This window comes from Rattus norvegicus, chromosome 13, assembly GCF_036323735.1.
Source record: "Rattus norvegicus strain BN/NHsdMcwi chromosome 13, GRCr8, whole genome shotgun sequence".
Lineage (NCBI taxonomy): Eukaryota > Metazoa > Chordata > Mammalia > Rodentia > Muridae > Rattus > Rattus norvegicus.
The window spans coordinates 95,922,372-95,947,985 of NC_086031.1; the positions used below are offsets into that span (position 1 = coordinate 95,922,372).

The window sequence follows — 25,614 nt, forward strand, 5'->3', positions numbered from 1 at the left end:
TAGCTTGACCCAGAGATTACTGCCCCCCCCCACACACACCAGCACTCTCTCCCAGTTCCCTCCTTCCATACACCCCAGATGTCGATTTTACTTACTTCTCAGTTAGACTCAAGCATCCTCCCTTGGGCCCTACTTGTTAGCTTCTTTGGGTCAGTAGGTTGTAGCATGGGTAGCCTGTACTTTACAGCTAATATCCACTTATAAGTGAGTGCATACCATGAATGTCCTGTTGGGTCTGGGTTATATTTTCTAGTTCTATCCATATGCCTGCAAATTTAATGGTATCTTGGTTTTTATTAGCCGAATAGTGTTCCATTGTATAGATGTACCACATTCTCTTTCTCCATTCTTCAGTTGAGGGACATCTAGGTTGTTTCCAGTCTCTGGCTATTACAGATAAAGCTGCTATGAACATAGCTGGGCAAGTGTCTTTGTGGGATGGTGGAGCATCTTTTGGGTATTTGCCCAGGAGTGGATAGCTGTGCCTTGAGGTAGAACTATTTCCAATTTTCTGAGAAACTGCCAAATTGATTTCCAAAGTGGTTGTACAAATGTGAAAGGGATTGTTTTCCTGATTTCTTTCTTAGTCCACTTGTCATTTATAGATAGGAAACTACTGGTTTTCACGTGTTATTTTTGTATCCTGATACTTTGCTGAAGGTATGTATCAGGTGTAGACGTTTCCTGGTGGGATCTTTAGGATCTTTGATGTACACAATCATTTGTAAATAAGGACTTCTTTTTTATGTCTTCCTTTCCTGTTTGCAACCCTGTGATCTCCTTCCAGGTCTTATCGCTCTAGCTAAGACCTCAAGCTCTGAGCTGAAAAGGTGAGGAAAGATTGGACAACCTTCCCTTGTTCCTGATTTTGGTGGAAATGCTTTGAATTTTTCTCCCTTTAGGACAGTGGTGGCTGTGGGCTTGATATAAATTTGCCTCATTAAGTTTAAGTGTGCTCTTTGTATTCTTAGCCTTTCTAGGACTTTTATCATGAAGAAGTGTTGGATTTTCACAAAGACTCTTCTGTAGCTAATGAGATGATGGTGATAGTGATGATGATGGTGATGATGATGGTGGTGGTGGTGATGATGGTGGTGATGATGATGGTGGTGGTGATGATGATGGTGGTGGTGGTTATGGTGGTGGTGGTGATGATGGTGGTGGTGGTGGTGATGGTGATGATGATGATGATGATGATGATGATGATGGTGATGGTGGTGATGTAGTCCCCTTATTTGATGGACTACATTTACTGATTTAGACATGCCACACTGTCCCTGTGTCTTCAGAACGAAGCCAACTTGATCATAGAGATGACACGTTCTGATGTGTTCTTGACTTTGGCTTGCAAGCATTTTTTTTTGAGAATTTTTGCATCTATGTTTATATAAGGGGTTATCAGTCTACAGTTTTCTTTATTGTTTAATCCAGGTATGGTTTTGCTATCAGAGTAATGGCAGCTTCATAAAAAGAATTTAGAAAAATGTCCCTTCAGTTTATCTTGTGTAATAACTTGAAAAGTATTGACATTAGTTCTTTGAATGTCTGGTAGTATTCTGCACCGAATCTTTCTGGGCCTGAGCTTTCTTTTTGGTTGGGAGATTTTTAATTACTGCTTCTTAGTATGAGGGTGTTAAAATGATGGTTTCCCTGTGGGAAAAACACTTTTGCTCAAATACTGCACGGGCATTGCTTCCAGGCATCTGCAGTACAAATGGAACGAAAAGCAGAAGCTGTGTTACGTCCTCCAGGCAAACACCAGTTTTGTTTATGGCTATGAGTACTTGGGCTGTGCCCCGAGACTGGTCATCACCCCCCTCACAGAACGGTGCTGGCTTTCCCTCTCTGAGGCGCTGTACTTCAACCTGGGAGGCTGCACCGCTGGGCGCGCAGGTACCGGAAAAACTGAGACTGTGAAGGACCTGGCGAAAGTAAGTAGCTACTGTACCCAGAATTTCCGTCATACAGACTTTAAATCGTATCTGAAGTTTACACTATTCCTGCTGTTAAGATGTTCTTTCCTAATCCAGTTGATTAATGTTCATTAAGTGATACACCCCAACAACTAAACTTCAAATGCCTAATGTGGGAGAGGACTTGGGATCTCACTAAGCCAATTGTCTTTGAATTTACCCAGAATACTACTGTACGAGCTAACTGATTGGTAGTGTGGGAGGAGGGGAGAAACAGTTTCTCACGATGGTCCGTTTTCCTTCCTAGACCTGGTATATAAATCACTTTTATACTATATTTTTTTCTCAAAAGATACTAATAGAAACACTGTCTTACCCTGGCAGTCTAACTTTTCATGGAGTCTTTATTTTGTGGAGAACTATGCTAAAACAGTATTTTTGCTTCCCAGAGCTTTGGTAAACACTGCGTGGTCTTCAACTGTTTTGAAGATTTGGATTATAAGGTAATGTTTAAGCATATATACAAACAATGTGCATGTAAAGTAATTCATCGAGAAATGAAAAAACTAAGAAAAATATAAAATATGCATTGATAAGAGTATACATACTATTAGTTCTTTTAATGAGTAGAAAATAGAAGCCTAGAACCTAGTTGAAAATTAAAACATGTTAATTTGGGGTTGGGGATTTAGCTCAGTGGTAGAGCACTTGCCTACCAAGCGCAAGGCCCTGGGTTCGGTCCCCAGCTCTGAAAAAAAAGAAAAAGAAAAAAAAAGTGTTAATTTTCTTTAAATGGCTCAACTGAATTCCTTAAGTAATAATTCTTCATTTTTATGACAATGGGATTCTTTTTAAACAAAATCTTACATACCAAAGCATGAATGTGTGTGTGTGTGTGTGTGTGTGTGTGTGTGTGTGTGTGTGTGTAAAATTGAGGATATGTCTTTCTTACAAATTTAAGTTCTTACCCTGAACATTTATTTATTGAGAAGATAATTATTAAAGTCAAAGACGTTACAATGATTAATACCAAAACAATTATAAAAATAATAATGATAATTGTCTAAGACAGGTCTAATAAATCTTGAAAGATTTTTATTGCTTGATGTCCCCTATGCACCTGTTATAAATTTAACTCAAAGTTTCCAAGGGATATAGTCTGGGGCTTTTGTTTCCTGGAGCTGAACTAAGCCCCCTCATGGTAAGCAAGTGCTGTAAAATGGGGCCACATCCCTGCATCCCCAACTCTGTGGCCTTTTTTTTTGTTGTTGTTGGAAAAGACATTTTTCTTTTTTTATTTTTTTATTTTATTCATTTATTTATTTATTTATTTTATTAACTTGAGTATTTCTTATTTACATTTCGAGTGTTATTCCCTTTCCCAGTTTCCGGGCAAACATCCCCCTAATCCCTCCCCCTCCCCTTCCTTATGGGTGTTCCCCTCCCAACCCTCCCCCCATTGCCGCCCTCCCCCCAACAGTCTAGTTCACTGGGGGTTCAGTCTTAGCAGGACCCAGGGCTTCCCCTTCCACTGGTGCTCTTACTAGGATATTCATTGCTACCTATGAGGTCAGAGTCCAGGGTCAGTCCATGTATAGTCTTTAGGTAGTGGCTTAGTCCCTGGAAGCTCTGGTTGCTTGGCATTGTTGTACATATGGGGTCTCGAGCCCCTTCAAGCTCTTCCAGTTCTTTCTCTGATTCCTTCAACGGGGGTCCTATTCTCAGTTCAGTGGTTTGCTGCTGGCATTCGCCTCTGTATTTGCTGTATTCTGGCTGTGTCTCTCAGGAGCAATCTACATCCGGCTCCTGTCGGCCTGCACTTCTTTGCTTCATCCATCTTGTCTAATTGGGTGGCTGTCTATGTATGGGCCACATGTGGGGCAGGCTCTGAATGGGTGTTCCTTCTGTCTCTGTTTTAATCTTTGCTCTGTGGCCTCTTTTACGTGTTGATTAGAGCTCCGAACTTCCTGAGATGAAATCTGATTTTCTGTGTGCGCGCACACATACACACACACACACACACACACACACACACAGCCCCCTGGAGGGGTTGTGGTCCTTTAGCATCAGTCACAGCCATAGAGATTTCTGTGTGGACCAATCACAAAGTCACCTTTTCAGTATCAGTCAGAGCAGTTCCTCTGCCAGTCTGTCAGGGTAAGCGCTCCCCTCTGGCCTCAGTGGACATTGTTACAGATAGGGGTCACAATGACTTGTGATGATAGAAAAAATCTGGCCCAAACTTCTAAACGTGGCCCCGTGCAATCAGGAGCTGGGGCAATCAGCTGCGGCTGTGTTGTAGTTTTCTCAAAGGTCCCATGCAGTCCTCAAGACATCTGGGGTGGGGCGAACTGAAGAGTCCTTTTACTGCAGGCAGAGCTGGGATAGCAAAAGAGAGCTCAACAGGTGCCAACAGAGTCAAAGTGTCCAGGAAAATGAATATCAGAGGAGTGCTTACAATAAGATCTTTAAAATGTTATCTTTCACACCAATAGGGTTTTTAACAGACTGCAACTGTTTCAGTAACCCCGCTAACAAGCTCCTGGGAACCACGGGTTACCCCTTCTTCCCCCACCTCCCTATCCCTTAAAACCCCGCCACTGGCCTCACCTGTAGCCCAAGGTAAGCCACAAGGAACCTGCCTGGTCCTGCTTCTGACACTTGACTCCCATCTGCTGCAAAAGTGGTCATAAAGACCTCAGCCCGGTGCCGCTCTAAGTCCTAAACAACTTTGCGAAGTTAGCAGTCAGCTGCACCTGCTGTGATCCTGGAAAACAGGAGTTCGCTATTCAGTGTAAGCTTTCAAAAGAAACCGCTGTGAACTGAGTCTGAGCAACTACGAAACTGTATGGAGCAAGAAATGCAAGGGACGTCTCCTTGGTTTGGGTAAGATGAGAAGAACAGGCAGTTTAGTATGCAGTTCCCCTGTAGTTTCTCTAATCAGCCCTTCTTCTTTTTAAGATAATTGGGAAATTATTCTTCGGGTTGGTGCAGTCAGGAGCTTGGTGCTGTTTTGATGAATTCAACCGAATCGATATAGAAGTCCTCTCCGTCATTGCCTCCCAGATCCTGATGATCAAGGATGCCAAAGACAGCTATTCTGTCAGGTATTCATTTACTGGTTTAATTTTCAGGCTTACTTAGTGTTCCGTGCTTTTCTTAAGTAAGTGCTGGGCTCTGGTGGTGGTTTTGTTTAGCACATAGCGAAATGAATGACACCTGCCTTCTCTGTATGTTCCTCCTGAAAGGGGGAAAATATATGTTTCCAGGATGAAAAATATATTTCCTCTGGCAAACTGTGTGTGTGTGTGTGTGTGTGTGTGTGTGTGTGTGTGTGTGTGTGTGTGATCTCAATGCCTATAAAAGAATCCGCCCTGCGTTCACACTTTGGAGCTGTCAGGAGCCACCAGAAGTGGATGCAGATAAATTCTAGTTAGCATTTTTTCTATCTTAGAATCTTTTGTCATAGGATATTACACTTAAATAGAATAAAAGTTAAGGATATATATTTTTTCTTTAATTCTTCATGGATTTTTTTAAAATTCCAAACCCATTTAAAAACAAAAGTACTGTCTACATTCCCGGAGCCTCCTGTCTCACCATTCTAGATTGAGGTGCTTTTTGAAAAACCACAATAGGGGTTGGGGATTTAGCTCAGTGGTAGAGCGCTTGCCTAGCAAGCACAAGGCCCTAGGTTCGGTCCCCAGCTCTGAGAAAAAAAAAAGAAAAACCACAATAAAATATATGTTATGGTTACTGGTGTTTTTTATTAACAATAATCAAGTTTTCTCTTCAGATGCATTCATTCAGGAGCTTGCACGCCTTGATTGGGGGGTACATATGGATCTTTAGTAATGTAGTATGTCTGACCCCTACTGACGGTGCTAACTTGTAGCTTTACTTGGATGGATTTCGTCGATAGGTTCCAGGGCTTATGGATCTGTGGTTAGAGATGGAGCACAGAAAGGCACGTTTTACCGCCCTTACCTCTGCAAAGTGTTAGGCCCAGGGACTGTCCTGGTTTTATCCTGGTCCCTCTGCCTCACATGCCTTAACTACCCTCTTCAGTAGGAAATGACTCCAGAGAGTCTTGCCACTGTCTTTGCGAGTATTGCCAATGACGGGAGACTGGTGTCTTTGGCAGAGCATCTGCCTCTCGGTTGCCCAAATATTATTTTTTTAATTTTTGAGATTGTATCCACTATTGCTTTCTGTCTGTTTTGCCTATTTATGTGTCTGTGCGCCACAGTCATTGACTACCCTCAAACTGAAGTTCCAGACTATTGTGAGCCACCATGTGGGGGCTGGGAACCAACCCGGGTCTTCAGGAAGCAGCCTGTGCTGAGCCATCTCCCCAGTGTTAGGCCCAGGGACCTAACATCTCCCCAGTGTGTTTTAACTGGAGAAAGGGAGGCTGAAGGTGGGCAGTGTTCCCAGCAGGAACTCCATGCTATGCTCGAAGTTCTGGTGAGTCTCCGAGGCCCAGCTCAGTGAGTGAGGTCTTCCCAGGGTCTCTTCCCTGTGTGAATCCATTCATCTGCAGATGCCTTCCAGCACCAGTTCCAAAACCTTCTCAGACATCTTTAGACACAATCCACTATACCTGCAGAGCTCAACTGTGGCTCCAATAAGCAGCCGCCTCCTCCTGTCTGGGCGTTGTTGTTTTAAGTATGTTTTGTTTGGATTTAAATGCAATGCAGCCCTAAGAACATCCCCTGATTCGTTAGAGTTTGGATGTCCTTGGGCCTAGAGGAGTGACCTTAGTGATGGATGCCTCACTGCCTTTAGGTTCCTGCTGGATGGTAGAGAAGTACGGATCAATATGTCATGCGCGGTGCTGATCACCTTAAATCCTGGGTAAGTATTGGATGCCTCATGGGGGAGACATAGATCAAATCCCTTTCTCAAGTCCTACCTGTGGGTGTGGCTGTTTTATTCACCCTCCAGAATCTTCTTTTTAAATGTGAGTATAGAATGAGGAGAGGATCTGGGAGAGGTTAGGGTAAAGGGAGGGAGTGTGATCAGAAACAATGTATGGAATTCTCAAAGAATGAGAGTTTTAAAACTTCAGTTCAGACTGCCACTCATTCCATGGCCATCTCTCCTGTCCCTCCCCAAACCTGACCCTGACTCCCCTTTCCCTCCCCATATACTCTTCCCGCCCGGCTCCCTCCCTCCATCTGCCTCCTGTAACTATTTTATTCCCCCTTCTAACTGCTATCCAAGCATCCTTGTTTGGGCCTCCCTTCTTGCTTAGCTTCTTTGGGTGTGTGGCTTGTACCATGAATATCTTGAACTTCACGGCTAATATCCACTTACAAGTGAATCCATACCATGCGTATCCTTTTTGATGACCTCATTCCTTTGGGTTACCTCACTCAGGATGATGTTCTCAAGTTCCATCCATTTCCCTGCAAAATTTATGATGCCTTCGTCTTTAATAGACGAATAGTGGGTACTTCATGGTATAGGTGTGTGCCCCATTTTCTTTATCCATTCTTCAGCTGACGGACATCTAGGTTGTTTCCAGTTTCTGGCTATTATGAATAAAGCTGCTGTGAACATAGTTGAGCAGGTGTCCCTGTGGTATGGTGGGGCATCTTTGGGGAACATCCCCAGAGTGGTATAATACCCAGTCGATGGTTTTAGAGCAAGTTTATGCCCAGCCATCTTGGGATACCTCACCCAGCGAGTGCTGTCTCCAGCAGCCGACTTTGGACATTTCTTTAAGTGCTTCTCAATGTTTAGCTCTGTGCCCTGTTTTTAAATTAGGTCATTTGGATTGCTGGCTTCTAATTTCTTGAGTTCTTTATATATTTTGAATATTAGCCCTCTGTTGGATGTAGGGTCGGTGACAATCCTTTCCCAATCTGTAGGCTGCCCTTTTGTCCCATTGACAGTCTCCTGTACCTTACAGAAGCTTTTTGATTTCATGAGGACCTATTTATCAATTGTTGACCTTAGAGCCTGAGCCATTGGTGTTCTGTTCTGAAAGCTGTCTCCTGTACCAGTGAGTTCAAGGCTATTCCCCACTTTCTGTTCTATTAGGATTAATGTATCCAGTTTTATGTTGAAGTCTTCAATCCACTTGGACTTCAGTACAGGGTGAGAGACGTGAATCTCTTTGCATTCTTCTACATGCAGACATCCAGTTAGACCAGCACCATTTGTTGAAGATGCTTTCTTTTTTCCGTTGTATATTTTGATTATTTCCTGCCTTCCATTCCTCTTTGGTTTGCTTGCCTGCTTCTTTTTTTTTCTAGAGCTTTCAGGTATACTTTTAAATTGCTGGTGTGAGAACTTTCTAATCTCTTTATGGAGGCACATATTGCTGTGAACTTTCCTCTTAGCACTGCTTTCATTGTGTATGTTGTGCCTTTTGGGTATGTTGTGCCTTCATTTTCACTGAATTCTAGAACATCTTTCATTTCTTTATTTCCTCTCTGGTCCAGAAATCATTGAGGAAAGAGTTGTTCAATTTCCAAGAGTGCATAGGCTTTCTGGTGTTTTTGTTGTCATGAAGTCAGCTTTTTAAAAATCTATTAGTGGTCTAAGACACAAGGCATTATTTCAATTTTTTTGTATCTGTTGAGGCTTGCTTTGTGACTGATTATATCATCAATTTTGGACAAGGATCCATGAAGTGCTGAGAAGAAGGTGCAATCTTTTGAGTTTGGGTGAAATATTCTACAGATGTCTGTTAGGTCCATTTGGCTCATAGTGTCTGTTAGTTTCATTATTTCTCTGTTCAGTGTTTGTCAATTGGTGAGCGTGGGGTGTTCAAGTCTCCTATTCTTAATGTGTGAGGTTTGATGTGTAATTTAAGTGTTAGCAATGTTTGTTTTACAAATGTGGGTGCTCTTATGTCTGAGGCATAAATGTTCAGAACTGAGATATCATCTTGGTAGATTTTTCCTTTGAGTATAAAGTGTCCTTCCCTTCTCTCTTGATTAATTTTGGTTGAAAATCTATTTTATTGGGTATTAAAATGACTACTCCAGCTTGCTTCTTGGAGTCCGTTTACTTGGAAAACTTTTTTCCAGCCCTTTACTCTGAGGTAATGTCTATCTTTATTGCTGAGGTGTGTTTCTTGTATGCAGCAGCAGGATGGATCCTGATTTCACATCCACTCTATTAGCCTGTGTTTTTTTTACTGGGGAATCAAGTCCATTTGTTTTGAGAGAGATTGTTAACTCCTGTTATTTGGATGTTGATGATGTTTGTGTGTGTGTGTGTGTGTGTGTGTGTGTGTGTGTCCGTCCCTTGATTTTACTAGCATTATTTATTTCTTGTGTTTTCTTGGATATACTTGCCTTCCTTGGGTTGGAGTTTTCCTTCTTGTATTTTTCAGTAGGGCTGGATGTTTGGATAGACATTGTTTAAATTTGGGTTTGTCTTGAAATATCTTGTTTTCTCCATCTATGGTGATTGAGAGTTTTGTTGGGTATAGTAGTCTAGGTTGGCATCTGTTGTTTTTTCAGAGGTTGCAAGACAACTGTCAGGCCCCTCTAGAGAGTCTCTGTTGGCAAGTCAGGTATAACTCGTGCATTCTTTAGGAAAGTTTTCTTCTATGATTTTCTTGACAATATCTTCTGGGCCTTGGAGCTGGGACTCTTCACCTTCTTCTATTCTTATTACTCTCAGGTGAGGTCTTTTCATGGTATCCCAGATTTCCTGGATGTTTTGTGTCAGGGATTTCTTTTTAGATTTAACATTTCCTTGGATGTATCCATTTCTCCTATTGTATCTTCTATGCCTGAGATTCTCTCTGCCATCTCCTGGGTTCTGTTGCTGATGCTTGCATCTGTTGTTCCTGTTCTTCCCCGGGTTTTCCATCTCAGGATTCCCTTAGTTTGTGTTTCCTTTCTGGCTTCTGATTTCATTTTTGTGTTGTAAATAGTTTTATTTATTTCTTTCACCTGGTTTTCCTGTACTTCTTTAAGGGATTTTAAAGCCTCTATCATCGTTATAAGATTGAATTTAAGGTCATTTTCCTGTACTCTGATTGTGACAAGTCAGTTGCTGCAGTGGGGTAGGTAGCTTCGCTCTGAAGGTGTCATGTTGCTATGGCTCTTGTCTGTTGTGCTCTTTCGAGGGCCTTTAGCCATCTGCATGGTTTTGGACCCTGGATGTTTCTATTGTAGTAGGTATTGAGAGGGGGCCTAACCTTGATGGTCCTGGTGTGGCAGGCCTCTGGTGGGTATTCTTTGGCTGTATGATTCCAGATCAGCAGGTCTGAGGTAGGGAGAGAGGTGGTGGGAGAATGGAGAGCCCCCGGGCACAGCAGACTGCTCAGGGGACCTGGGGGTACCCCAGAGTTGTTCTACCAATCTTGTCATCTGCTCTTCCATTGTAATCCCTAAGCCTCCAGGTATGGAATGTGGTACTCATGTCTACTTACAACTGAGTGCTCTTCAGTCTCTCACTCTGTGCAGCTAGACCAGCTGTGAGTCTCTGTGTCCATCACCATGTTCTCTTAAGACGTTTCTCTGATGAGGGTGGAAATGTACTGTGTACAAGGCTAAGTCACGAGGAGTCAGTTTAACAGTGTGCAGAGTAATTCCGAGAGGCTGTCCCGGATCTGTCCTCTATCCCGCCACAGGTTCTTGGCTCTCACAGTGGTGCCAAGCATGAGTTCCATCTCATGGAGCTGCACAGACTCCGCCTCTTGTGAAGAGATACAACGTCTCTGCCCTGTGCACATGGCTCATGGCTCATGGCACCTGACTGAAGGCCAGGTTCATCAGACGCATGAATAAGTGCCACGGAGACCAAGGAATCAGCAAGCTGAGAGGAGGGAGCCATATAATGAGATGCCGGAAGTATTTTAGACCAGCATGCTCATGGGATGAAAGGTTAAAAACCACCCTGTGAGGGTCTCACAAAGAGCCAATAGAATTCTTTGGAGGCAACACAGTTTCAAATTTGAAAACCTGCCGAGCAAGGGAGGGTTTTTATTGTTTGTTGTTGTTTCCCTTTTCCTCTTTAGGTATAGAGGTCGGGTTGAGCTCCCAAGCAACTTAAAATCCCTGTTTCGCTCAGTGGCCATGATGGTGCCCCACTACAAAATGATCACTGAAGTAACTCTGTTTTCATTTGGCTTCAAATCTTCAAAATCTCTGTCTGGAAAGATAGTTAGCCTTTATGATTTAGCTGACAAGCAGCTCTCAAAACAGGTGAGGAACTGCCTCTCTCCAAAGACTTACATGAGACTCAAAGACATTTCTGCTATTGGCCAGGAATGAGCAAGACCAGGCCCACCATGAAATGGGAATTACTGTGTTCAAAGTAGCCAGGTGTCCATGGTCCCAGGCCTTTCCTCCAAGGTCTAGAGAAAGTGATGACATTCGTGTTATTTCAGACCACATGTGCTCCCCCTGCTCGTGGATGTCAGCCCCTATCTACACCAGTGTTCCCCAGCTCTCCTTACGTCTCAGTCATTTGTAGGACTTGTGAAAACACAGTACCTTATCTTGGATGGCAGTCTGTCTGTCAGTGCACCACCGAGCTCTGTTTCTGGTACTGCTGGCTTGAGTCCCGCACCTTTTTGAGAATGGTTCTAGGATTTGAGTATTTGTTTCTAACCCGCAATGGTTTGGACAGCTAAGCGCATTTTCTCCAAGGTCATCCTCCCCTAGTACTCTTCTCACAATTCCTCTTCCCAGTTCTCAGTCTAACGTAGATGCTGTAACTTTAACCCTTAACACCCTTCCTCTTAAAAGAGACGTCTCCTGAGTGCAGGGATGCAGCTTGTAGTCCTCAGAACTGCAGAGAGAGGCTGAGACAATGGGAAGGTCTGAGCCCAAGAGTTCAAGGCCAGGCTGGGTCACATAGCAGAATTCTGGGGAGAGAGGGAGGGATGGAGGGAAGACAAGAACATAGGGCAAAGTTGGTTTCTTGGCACCAACTTAGAAGAGAAATAAGAGCACTAGAGGCAGAATTGAGGTCTCTGGATTTGTGTGGATATCTCCTTTTCTAGGATAGATGGCTGTAAGCCCAGCAGTGGGGGTGCACACCTTTAATCCCTCAGGCTCTCTGTCAGTGTGAGGCCAGCCTGGGCTACAGAGTGAGTTCCAGGACATCCAGGGCCCCATACAGAAACACTGTCTCAAAAAAGCAGGAAAAAAAGAATATATGAGTATTAATTATGCGTGTAGTTGTTGCGTGTTCTATTTTCCCTTGAAAACTGTTAGTAACTCAAATATTGACTACGGCATTTTAGGAGCACTATGATTTTGGCATGAGGACCTTGAAGACAGTTTTAATAATGACAGAAAAGAAGAAACTGGAGCATAAATGGTCAGTTGAATTTTGAATTTAGTGTTGGGTTCAGAGAGCTACATACCAGTCAGTGGGTTGGTAATCTGTGGGATTTTAATTAAAGGAGACAAGCTAAATCAGGAAGCTGCCGGAGCACCTCAGGAAGGTGGACTGATGGGCTCTTGTGGTCTCAAAAGGACAAAACTGAGCCAAGAGCAGCGTTTTAGAAAGCATAATAAACAGGAAGGGGAAATGCCTAAAACTGGGTGTTAGCGCTTGAGGAACAGCCTTCTGACCCGGCCATGCTTGCTCTCTTCAACCGCAACAGTACTGTCGGGGAGCATCTCTCCGAGCTAGAGGAGTCGCTGATCATCATCGAGGCCATCCAGGAAGCCAGTATGTCAAAGTTCCTTCCTGAAGATGTCCTACCTTTCGAAAGGATCATAGAAGATGTTTTCCCTGGAATAACAGTTTCAAAAACGCAACACCTTGCCTTGGAGGTAATGAGGCCCCGTAAGCAGTACCAGGTCCCTTGGAGGTGGAATCTGTGTGGGTTTAAATACAATGGCTCTGTCTGAAATACGCTACTCATGGGGAGTAGATCACAAGACTTGGGGACAAAAGCACTTTGCAGGCATGTTGTGTCCCCCCCCCCCCCCCCGGGAGTAGAAGGAGCTTTAAGCACTCGGTGACTGATAGAAAGAACAAATGATAGGAGGGTGCTGTGTGCTGAGTTCTCCTTCATAAGTGATGATGCTGGGTTTCCCTGTAATAGCACAGAGATGACTCCCCATTCTTAGAGTTTAACCGTTTTGCCCGTGCGTGTTTACTGCATTCTGTGTGTTTCCACAAGGCTTCTCAAGTTGCTCACCTAAGACGTGTGCGATTGCCCAAGCAAAGCCAGTGTTCAACTGGCATTGCCTTAAGAACAAAATCGAAATTATTTTGACAAAAGCTGGCTCCTCCATCTGGTAGCCGGGACACCCTCCGCCACACCCTGCCCTTCCTGCTTCCCCCTGCTCCCGTTGTCCCCACGGGCTCTTTCTGCCTCTGCTGCTTCCCCCCCCCCCCCAGCTTTATAATGGCTGCTTTTAATCCATCAATTGGAGATGTAATTAACTTGACAAGACAGCCACAGGTCACATACCGTCTCCTAGGACACATGAAGCATGTGGCCAACGTGCCCACAGACAGTGCAGGAAGGAACACAAGAAGGTCTCTGGAAAACCATCAAAGTAGATAGATGGTTAGAACTGTTCCGTTATGGATGGGCAGTAAGCTTGTGTCTGTCACCGTGAGTCTCCTTGGAGCAGCCTTGTTCAACGCAGCAAACGCCTGCGTCTCACTCCTGTTTTAGAATGGATTAGTACAAAGTTGATTCTTTCGAGTTCATGCTTCTGAGACTGTTTCCGTTACATGTTTTCCTAAGGTAGGCTTTTTTTTTTTCCTCAGACCACCTAGCTGTCCAATCTAAGCACTATTCTTTTTCAACGAACCAGCCTTTGATTTAATGCAACTTCTGCTTGATTTAACGCCTTGCTTCTCTTTTAATGTTTGAAATACGTTTCTGTCTTTTTCCTGTGGCTTCCATCTTTTGTAGTAAGTCTCTCCCTTTTTAGTTCATTGGGTTTTCTTTTGTACAGATGAAAGTTTGTAAGACTAGAATTCCCTCCACACAGATGCTTTCCCTGTGTTTGTAGGGGTGACACATGGCTCTGGCCCCTCGTTGTATTCATGTGAGGACACTCACTGCACGGGAAGCATCCTACTTGCCCAGAGTGAATCACAACAGGTCCCAGTGGGACATCTTTTGAATGTGCTGTCGGGGTCTCATTTGCTAGTATTTTATTCAGGGTTTGTCTCAAGTGTAGCGATCTCTATCTTTTCCCTTATTGAAATGGTTTAAATATCAATATATTGCTGGCCCCAAACAAGGAATTTGGAAGAGTTCTTCTTCTTCACAATTTTAAAAGAAGCATTTGAAAAGGATTAGTGTTGATTCTTTAAATGCTTGATAGACTTCAGCAGTGGACCATCTGGTCCCAGACTTTTCTTTAATAAAGAACATTTTAGTATTGATTCATTCTCATCCTTTATTTTTATGGGTTTCCTTGGGCATCTAATTTTTCCTTACTCAGTCTTGCTAAGTTGTATATGTTTAGAAATTTGTTGACTTCTTCTGTTTTTCTCATTTGTTGTCATGCAGTCACTTATAACTCTATCTAACGATCTTTTTTATGGGAGTATCTATCCTAATGTCTCCATTTTGGTCTCTAGTTTTATTTATATGCGTTTTCTCCTTTCTCAGTCGAGCCAAAGCAGTGGCGGCTGCTGTTTTACTCGATAGCTCAATTGATAGAGTGCTTCCCTCGCAAGTCTGAAGACCCGGGTTGTTCCTTCGCAGTCACACAGAAATCTGGGCACACACTCAATGCCCATTGCCAGAAAGTTAGAAACAGGAGGCCTCGAGACTCCCTGGCCAGGCAGCAGAGCCTACTTAGTGAGCCCCAGCCAATGACAGATCTCTTCTGCCTTCCATAGGAGTGTGCACACGTGAGAACAGGCACCACGATCACACACGTACTCATGTACGTGTACTCACCTAAAACTCGTGTCATCCGTCATTTGTATTTGTAGCCTTCATTTTTACTTATTTCCACATCTCCTTAATACCTTTTCATACTGCTAACTTGGAATTTCAGTTACTCTTGGTTTTTTTTTTGTTTTTCTTTAATTCCTGAAGGAAGAATATTAAGTTATTTATTTAAAATCCTCTCTTTAAAATATTTTTTTTATTTTAATGTGCTTGGGTATTTTGCCTACGAATATTTCTATGAACCAGAAGAGTGTGTAAAGTCCCCTGGAACTGGAGTTACACACCATTGTGAGCCACCATGTAGGTGCTAGGAATCGAACCCAGGTCCTCTGCAAGAGCAGTGCTCTTAACCACTGAGCCACTCCTCCAGCTCCCGAGGTCTCCGTTTTCTGGTGGTGCGTGATTATCCCTACAAACCTCTCTACATTGTACTTTTGCTCTAATTGTATAGAATTGGGCGTACTGTGTTGCTGTCTTCATTTGTCTAAATAAATTTTATAATTTCCGGGCTAGCGAGATGCATCAGCAGATGAGGTGATTGCAGTCGAGCCTAACCGCTTGAGTTTAGTCCCCTGATCCTACCTGTGAGAGGAGAGCGCTGACTCCTGAAAGTTACTGTCTGACTTACACACGTGCACATACATGTGCACATGCATGTACATGTTGATGCTTGCCTTGTGGCCAGCTATCAGACATGTATGGATAGTTTTCTGTGTGCCGTGAGGCAGGACATGCACCCACAGCTGTTGGTGTGGCCTTTGAACATGTGCTGGCATTTTTGGTCCACGGTGTGGTTTAGCTCTGACATTTCTTTTGTATCTGGGTGTTTCTGCTGATTTCTGAGAGTGGCATGTGTTTAGAGTGCCCTGCTGCTGCTGTTGGAGTGGAGCTCTCTCTTGAAACCAATCAATATTTACCCTACAGCTTGACTGGGTACAAATATCTCTATGCCCATTGTACAACCTTGCAGAATTGGCCTTTTATCATACATGGCTACTCTTGGATGGCTCTTCTAGCTTTTGATTTAAAGTCTGTTTTATCCGGTGCAAATCAAACTATTCCTCTTAACTTTTGAACTCCACTTTTAAAATTTCTTCTGTCTCTCTTCCCCTCTTCCCCTATTTCTTTCTTAAAAAAAAAAAAAAAAAAAAAGATTTATTTCATGTTCATGAGCACTCTATCTGCAGGCCAGAAGAGGGCACCAGATCCCATTACAGATGGTTGTGAGCCACCCTGTGGGTGCTGGGAATTGAACTCAGGACCTCTGGAAGAGTAATCGGGTGCTCTTAACTGCTGAGCCATCTCTCCAGCCCCCACCCCCTATTTCTTTTTAACTCCCTGCTAGGAATATCACATAATAGTCCTAAATAACTTAAAGCAAGATTATAGATTTATTCCAAAGCAATCTAAAGTAAGAACTCTGTTAAGATACTGTCTTCTTGTACCCAGAAGAGATGAGTTATCGAGACTTCTCTCGACAGTTGTGATTGGGTGACTCGTGCACCCATTGAGTCTGATTCTTTCCGGGACCCACATCACCGTCATAAAGACTGAACTGCTCGAGGTGGGGGTCTTAGCTGAGCCTTCTCGTCCAGCCCTGTTTGTGAGGTTCTTTCAAGCACGCCATGGTTGCCTGTCTTGGTCTTGCCTAGAAGCTGCCTTTACCTGCTGTGCAGTGTCTCCCTTGTCTGCTTTGTTCATTCTAGAGATGCAAGAAGTGTGAGGAGAGTCTGGGGACAAAATTACCGATTGTCTCCGCCTGCAGGTAACCGGCCTTCGGAAGAAGCATGGTTTCCTCCCATTTTTTGCTTTGGTGGTGTGGTCGTTGTGGTTGTCATTGTTGTTTGGTTTGGGTTGGTTTTTTTTTTTTCAGTTTTGGATATTTTAAAGCAGTACATCATACTTAGAATCTTATCAGTTTTATTTATTATCTTAGAGCATTCTCATTGAAACATTAAACTAATCATTACAAAATCAAAAACTGTTTTAGTGGTGATTGGAACCACAAAGAGATACAAAGCCCTTTTATGTTTTATTTTAATGTAGGGTAAATGAATATTTGTAGCTACTTTTTAAGATATCTTTTAATTAAAATATAGCTATGTCAGCACTTTCCACATCCCTCCTCCCTCCTCAGCACCTCCTCTGTCCCACCCACTCCTCTTAGGCTGACGGCCTCTGTGATTATTCTTGTTTCAGATATACACACCGACATGTAGACACAACATGCCGGGCCCGGTTTTGTTTTGTGCATAAGATTTTGTATATTAATAAATATGAATTGAGGATTCTTAGTTTGAGGGGAGAGTTTATGAATTTGCTATCAAAGGTAACTGTGAAGATAAAATTTTCTTTGTGTTGCACATTTCTGGTAAGAAAAATGGTGGTTTTCTTTTTTTCTTTTTCTTTTTCTTTTTTTCTTTTTTCTTTTTTTATACAGAGAACAGTCCTTTATTTTCAGAGCAGAGTCTGGAGCTGGCCACAGTGCCTGGCACTTCCCACTCCCTCATGCCTCGGCACCTCCAGCTTCTGTGCAAGGAGAGGAATGTTCTCCCAGGGAAGGCTCGAGAACAGCCCGCTCCAGCAGCCTCCACAGTGGGCTCTCTGTAGGATCCACCTGAGTCAAGACTTTAGGTCAGGTTCAGGTCCTGGTTTCCTTCCTATCACAGTCTTCGAGCCTTCCGGGGTCGGCAGCCATTGTGAGGGACGGGGGGGGGGGGGGGGTTGTCTGTGATCGAGATCACTTCCAGACCACCCATGGTCAGTCCTTTGATGGCAGACCAGCGTCCTGGTCCCATGCCTTTCACTAGGACTCTGATGTGGGTCACTCCTTTTCCTGTGGCTTTTGCGGCTGCAGCTATGCCTGCTGTCTGTGCTGCGATGCCAGTGCCCTTCTTGGCATTGCGAAAGCCTTCCGTGCCCCACAGGAGGCACAGGCCAGGGACGTGCTAGTGGCAGAGACTACCTGGATCTGTGTGTTGTTGTAGGTTGCTTTAATGTGTGCAATTAGGACTTCCTCAAATTTCATCCCTGCCCACTGCAGAGAGCTTTCCTGGCCTGGAACCGGAGGTAAATGCTTTGCCTGCAATGATCACACTGATCTTGTCCAGCCGAGTTCCCAGTCACTATCACACTCTACGGTACTTTAAGTCTTGTGTGACTTCCTCAAGGTTGCCTTGCTCTCTTAAATGTCCAGCCAGTTCTCACCTCTATTATCCAGCTGATCAGATTATGCTTAACACATTCGCATGTGTCTTCCTTGCAAGTTTCTATACTACTTCTGGGGAGAAATAGCTTCCAATTCCAGGACTTCTCATGGTACCCAACAGGTAGTTGGTTTTTGTAACCGTTAAACAGATGTGAAGGCACGTGAACGTATACACAGCCTGCATAGGAAGGATTAATACTAGTGGGACATTGCAAGATGCCGGTTCCCAGGGTTAGGCACAAAATTAAGGTCCAATCTAAGATGTGCAGTTAGTGTAGTCCTTCAAGACACTTGGGTTGGAGGCAGAGAAAGTTGCTAGTCAGACCTAAAGTCTATCTCACAAGGTGTATTTATATACACCGGACTCTTCGCTAGCTAACAGTCGTTAATTGAACACCTACTTTATGCCACAGCTCTATCTTCACCAACAACCCCTCTAAGCATTATCTCCACTTTTAGAATGCTGATTTGCACAGGCATAGATGGCATATTGACAGCCAGGAATCCACTGCTTTCTATGATTCTGGAGGGTAACGGGCAGAAGTCACAGGTTGCGAGTTTCCAGAGGACTGGATCCACTTAACCCTCACCTGAAGCGACTCGGAGCCGCTTCCTTTTCAGTGTTCTGCCGGGCATCTGAGTCTTCTAACCTCAGGGCTCCGGTGTGGATATTCTTAGCTGGGGCAACGGCCACAAGCCTGGTCATCCCAGATCCAGTCCAGGACCGCAGGAGCCATGACCCGGAGTTTCTTACAACCTGCATGACTGAAATTGACCCTCGTCAGCTCCCGTCCACAGTAGCTTGGTTTAGCTGGAACCAGCACCATGAGCATCTGTGGGGGCACTCACATAAGGGAAATCACCTGATTGCTCTTAAATAGTCATGTATTTCTGTTCAAATTAAAATGCTCTTTAAAGCCATTTATATGGGAATCTTTCCCCTTTCTGGTGATCTAACAGTAGAATTTCACCTACCTTTCCCAAAGGCAGTGGCTCATTCTGCTGGGTAAACCTGCCCCTCCAAAATGGTGGTTTTCAAGACAGAAGTTGATGAACTTAAAAAAAAAATACTCTTGTAAACTACAATAATTAACAAGTAGCTAAGAGGTTCTAAAGAATTACAACTTAAAGGGTTGGGCTAGGTGACTGGCCCAGTGGTAGACCATTAGGCTCATTTGTGCAAGGCTGGGGTTCTATCCCCAAGACTTTGGTAAGTAAATAAGTGGATGGCTATGTAGATGACAGCCACTAGGATTGTAATGCCCTTTAAATTAATATATTTATATCCTTTCAGAAAGCAATACACAGTGCGACAGAACAACTAGGCCTTCAGCAGTGGCCGCCTCAGAAAGCAAAGATCATACAATTTTATAAGCAGCTTCAGGTGAGTGCAGGCTGGCAAGGCAGCAGGTCCTCTGTGTGGGTTTCAGTCTCTGAGAGCAAATTCGAGAACACGGGAAGAACAGGAGAGAGCAGCTCTGATACGGCGACATAGCAAGTGTTTTCCCAGACTCCGAGTCTCACCTTAATTAGACATTGAATTGATATTTTTACATTTATTTGATAGTTTATACTTGTCAAAGCCCTACAAGTGTAGTCTGAAAGAGCCTGTAACCCATTGCTACCCCATCTTGAAACTTCCCGCATTGCCTGGCTATCAGTGCCTGCTGTGTATTTGCTGTGCAAACCCTTGTTCCTTGCAAGATGCTGTGTCTCTTTAAATTCTCTTAGCCATGTGAGTTTTATGTGAATTGTCAGATCATAGAATGTACTCATTTTTTATGTGGTTGTTTATCTTTCTCTTAGAAAATGTGTTTCTTACTATGTATTTTACATCATAATGATTTAGCAGCTGTGTGTGCATTATGGGTAAAGTCTCTAAGCCTCAGAGTTTTGGAAATGTGGCACTGTTGAAGCTGTATTAAAGATAATTTTAATTCCGTAAGCTCTATTCCTTTACAGTTTGAGTGCTTTGTACCCTAGCTTTAAAAACACCGTCTCAGCTATCTTTATAAAGACATTTTCTAAGACTCTTTCTCAAAAAAATTTAAATATTTTAGATAGTGCATTTTTCATTTTTTGGTTGTCTGGAGTTTCTATTTTAAGATACCATCCATATATATATATTTTTTCCCCAAAAGGAAAGTCCGTTTTCCCATGGCTTTCCTTCACCGGCCTCCCACCTACACTGCACATCAAGTCTGCACATCAGTTGACAAGATCGACTTAGCAGTTTGTCGGAGCCTCATTCTCCTTCTCTACGTCTGTACCATGCAGTTTTAAACATGAAGTTAACCTGTGCCAAGTTGATACTGGCAGAGGAACTATATTCCTAGGTCAGAGACCAAGAACCATTTGTTGGAACAGTGTTGGAAGCCAAACTAATGTCCTTCCTTCCTCCCTAAGACAAAATCCCAGAGCTACATGAGGACTAAGTAACCGCATGACATGGGTGATGTGTGTGTGACAAGCGCCTTGAGTTTGGTGCAGCCAGCCCCTGGTCTTAGAATACTGGCATCAAAAATAGCCAGCCTTTGTTTCTGAAGGAGACTTTTTAAATACACATTCCGGGTACCAAAGTTGTACTAAACTGGGGTGCAGCTCAATGGCAGTGAGTGAGTGTTTAGCATACATGAGACCCTACAGTCAATTCCCAGAATTTTTACCCCCCAAGTCTGTCTTAGAATCCTTGAAAACATAAGCTAGCATTGGCTCTGCTCTATCAGCATGCAGGAATATCAATAACCCATAAAGAACTTTGCACAAGAGCACCCACCCCTCATTTACACACTGTCTTAGCTTCTGGTGAATGTCCCCAAGAGTACAACACTATATTGACCAGTAATTAATCTTGCTGGCAGGACCCATAACCCAAATAGACTCACTTTACCTTGTATGGGACTTAAGAGTTCCATCATGAGAACACTGAACAGCAGGCCAAGGCTGACCTGAGCATCAGCCCCAGCCATGAACCTGATGTTCTAGGTCCAAACAGCTACACAAATCCCATAGCCCACCCAAGTCCACCTTAGAGCAGCAGGTGGGATCCCTCCAAGTGTCTGAATTGACCCCTTTACTTGATCTTTGAAGCGTCCATCCAGGTGTGCACAGGTTTTTACACCACCCCATAAGGAGGGGCTGAGACAGGTCAGTGAGCCACTCTGAAAGGTAGGTGTTTTTAGGGGTCAGACCATTCCTGGGCCTGGTTTCTATTTACAAGAAATATAGACCTAAAGGGGCACAAGGTTTGCTTACTCAGAAAATGAGGTCTTTTGCTGTTGTTGTTTGTTTATTTGTTTTAGGGCGAGGGTTGCTTGTTTGATTGATTTTTGTAGTTGTAATCTTTCTTAAATGTGAACTGTGTCAAGTTCACGGTGAGGACTGGGGAAGGTGGCAGCGCTCTAGTGTTGGTCCCAGTCAGCTCTAACTCTCTCACTTCTGCTCTTTGGGACAACCAGTATGGATGGTTGGTCCAGCTTCAGCTTTTCACTGTGAATCGGAAGATGTCAGTCGATTGGTCATGAAAATGGAGAATGAGTGCTAAAGTTCATGGACACATGAGCAACCTTGTCCTGTGTTCTTCCTCATCCCCATTCTCCTCCTCCTCCTCCTCCTCCTCCTCCTCCTCCTCCTCCTCCTCCTCCTCCTCTTCCTGCCCTTCCTTCACTTCTCTCTCCTTGTCCTTCTCTTCCTTCTCCTCTTCTGTTTTTTTTCTGTGTTTGTGTGGTACTGAGGATTGAGCTGAGGATTCTAGGCAAGCATTTTACCACAGACTACCCGTCCCAGGTCATTTCCTCTGCTTGTAAGACCATTAAGTACATCATATGAGCCCCTCCCCCACATATCAGAGCTAAAACCAAGAAAATGTCTTGTAAGCTATGAATGAAAAAGGATCAGTATTCTGCTTTGAGCAATTGGTGCATACAAAAGCATTAAGTTTGGACAGAAAGAAAGTTAAGGTTATTCTGAGTTGAGCAGCTTATGAGCCATTGGGTTGGGAGCAGTCAGTGAAGGCAGAGACAGAATGCAGGCATTCGAGAGCCGTGAGAAGCTGGGTCACACAACCAAATTGACAAACAAAGGAGAGGTAGCAACAATAATGACCGAGGGAAGTCGTGCATGGAAAGAAAAAGAAAAATAGGAAGAGGAAAAGCATTGTTATACGGACCAGTCATTCAGAAAGCCGTTAGGGGGGCGGTGGGACAGCTACAGGAAGTGCTCAGCACCAAGAATTAGAAGGGTTCCTTTGGTAAGATTTCCTCGGTTCAGCCTTAGGCTAACAGCAAAGGCAGAGACTGGACCACAGTGGCTTGAACAGTCATGAAGAGTGGGTGGGCACAAGCACAGGTGTCTGTGTAGAGAGCGTAACAGTTGCTCAGTACGCTAATCCTTGCATTTTGTTGAAGGCATGTGTTGGCGTGATTCTAGTGGGCCCAACAGGCGGAGGGAAGACAACAGTCAGGAAAATCTTAGAGAAAGCATTGATAACATTGCCCGTTACTTCTGCCTTACCCATTAAAGAAAGGCAATCTGACTCTAAGGTAAGTGTCTACTAAGTAAGACATTTTCCGTCTATGCAGATTCAATACTTCAGCATACACCTACACACACACATGCACACACACACATGCACACTCACACACATACTCACACACACACATACACACACACATAGACACACACATGCACACTCACACACATACTCACACACACACATAGACACACACATACTCACACACATAGACACACACATACACACACATACACACACATGCACACTCACACACATACACACACATACACACACATACACATACACATAGACACACACATAGACACACACATACACATACACACACACACATACACACACATACACACACACATACACACACACATACAAACACACATACACACACACATACAAACACACATACATACACATACAAACACACATACACACATACACACACATACACACACATACACACACATACACACACATACACACACACATACACACACACATACACACACACATACACACACATACACACACATACTCACACACACATAGACACACACATAGACACACACATACACACACACATACACACACATACACACACACATACACACACACATACACACACACATACACACACACATACACACACACATACACACACACATACACACACACATACACACACACATACACACACACATACACCTACACAATACACCTACACACACATGCACACACATACACACACACATACACACACACATACACACACACATACACACACATACACACACATACACACACACATACACACACACATACACACACATACACATACACACACACATACACACACACATACACACACACATACACACACATACAAACACACATACAAACACACATACATACACATACAAACACACATACACATACACACACATACACATACACACACACATACACACACACATACACACACACATACACACACATACAAACACACATACAAACACACATACATACACATACAAACACACATACACATACACACACACATAATCTTATGTATGTATTTTAACTACTTATCTAAGTTATTGCTAAAAGTTTTATAGTAAGTCTTTGTAGTAAGTGAGAATTTTGAAATTTAGATATCAAACCATTATAAAATACAATAGTTGACTTGTATATTTTAATTTTGGCTACTTTATTGACTTGATTTACTAAGTTCCAATTTGCTTCCCAAGTATTAATTCAATCACTTCAAGTGAAAATAATTATATTTCTCTTCCAATATTTATATGATTTTTATTCTGTTTATTAAATTAATTTAAACCCTCCAAGACCATGTCAACTATAGTTCTTGTTCCTTATTTTATCTGAGATGCATTTCATATTTCAATGTGTTATCTTTATCCCTGATAATTTTTCTTTCTGTAAAAATTTTTTTATTAAAATTTTTATCACTTTTTTAAGTTTCTATTCCCCAAAACTGCATTTTTTTTTTTTGATGATTGGAACTTATATAATGATTGTTAGAGATCGGAAAGGGATTGGAGAGATGGCTCAGCAGGTAAGAGTACTGGCTGTTCTTCCAAAGGACCTGTGCTCCATTCCCAGCACCCACCTGGCAACTCACAACCGTCTGAAACTACTGTTCCACAGGATCTGATGCCCCCTTCTGGCTTCTATAGCACAAGCATGCATACACACCCATGCACATAAAACAAAATTAAAATTTAAAACTAAAAATTGTCAGTCTTTGTCTTTTAGCTGGTTGGTATAATATGCTGTGTTTTGACAAATTTATTACTATTAAGTAAATATTAACTGTCTATGGATTCCCAGGAAGTCCCCATGCACATATTTTAATGCAGTAAAAAATAAAATACTCTACTAAATCATGTGAGCTTCAGCTATTTGAAGATACCATTGTTGGTAGTGTACTCTGACATCTTAGAAAGTTAGCTTCATAGTTACATGAATTTTATTTCTGTGGGTATAAAATTTCATCTTCAGAATGTTCATGTTGTACTTTCTAATTCTTATCATTGTCTATAAATTCCTTTTCTAAACAGACCCCAATGAGTTCTTAAGCAGTAACTGTCATTGATAAGAAGTAAACTATTATATACAGTAAGACCAGGTGGGAGTCACGCCAGGAACCACATCCCACATTACATGAGTGTAATACATACCACCATAGAACAAGAGAAAGAAGCCACACGATCATATCGGTTACACAAAAGGGATGTGATAGTGTTTCATTCTCCTTTGTGATTAAAAAAAGTCAGAAAACCAGGATAGCAGAGTTTTTGGGAAAGCCACAACTTACTCGAACTCACATGGGGACAGAGAAGCTTCCCTACAACCAGGACTGGGATAAGTCTGTCTGCAACACTGTTAAACATGGTGCTAGATGTGTTTGAAGTCCTATACAGAAGTAAAATGCAAATTGTGTGTGCAGGGTGGCTCTGAGAGTGAAGGTGCTGCCACCAGCCTGATGATCTTAGTTCAGTCCCAGGATCCTCGGGGTGAAAAGAGGAGTGGTTCACACAAGCTTCTCTGACCTTGTTTGTGTAAACGCATACATGCATGCACACGCACATGCACACACACAGATAAACACGCAAAATAAGTGTAGTAAAAAGACACTAAACATATACCATATTAGGGTTATTAGACTGGTATTTCTGAACGTTTTAAAGGTATGGGATTAATTTGGGGTACACAATTCTAGGTGAAAATGTAAGCATAAAAGTTATTTTTACAGCACTATAACAAGTATTTGAAAATGTGTGTGGTCTATCACTGAAAGTGAATTGCTATCTCAAGTTCTAGTATAAAACTGTCCTGCCGTTGTCCACATATTCTGAATCTCTGATAATCAGCTTGTATATTTAAGTTAAAGAAGCCCTAACAAGTCAACACAGCATACTAAGTCCCAGACCTATGGATTGAGACTGTCTTAGCTCCAATGGCATGTTAGTTCTGGTCTTAGCCACTGAACCACACCCAGCTGTGTACATGTGTCTTATATGTGATTCCCACAGTCTCTCTGAATACACAGCTGGGTTTTTGTTATCTTAACTTCCCAAAGAGTCCCGCC

General features: G+C 42.9%; 1 protein-coding gene and 1 pseudogene across 11 annotated transcripts in view; one reads left to right on the top strand and one right to left on the bottom strand.

Moving 5' to 3' along the window:
* Window positions 1-25,614, top strand: part of Dnah14 (dynein axonemal heavy chain 14) — a 216,593-nt gene that overhangs the window by 68,637 nt on the left and 122,342 nt on the right. For all 11 annotated transcript variants that reach the window (XM_039091477.2, XM_039091479.2, XM_063272768.1 and 8 more), the window contains 9 exons: window positions 1,700-1,931; window positions 2,363-2,416; window positions 4,875-5,020; window positions 6,702-6,770; window positions 10,903-11,089; window positions 12,136-12,212; window positions 12,502-12,673; window positions 19,272-19,361; window positions 22,384-22,518. In XM_039091477.2, coding sequence (XP_038947405.1) covers window positions 1,700-1,931; window positions 2,363-2,416; window positions 4,875-5,020; window positions 6,702-6,770; window positions 10,903-11,089; window positions 12,136-12,212; window positions 12,502-12,673; window positions 19,272-19,361; window positions 22,384-22,518 — 1,162 coding nt within the window. The remainder of the gene's footprint in view (window positions 1-1,699; window positions 1,932-2,362; window positions 2,417-4,874; window positions 5,021-6,701; window positions 6,771-10,902; window positions 11,090-12,135; window positions 12,213-12,501; window positions 12,674-19,271; window positions 19,362-22,383; window positions 22,519-25,614) is intronic.
* On the bottom strand, window positions 17,286-18,904 carry Mrps11-ps1 (mitochondrial ribosomal protein S11, pseudogene 1; annotated as a pseudogene).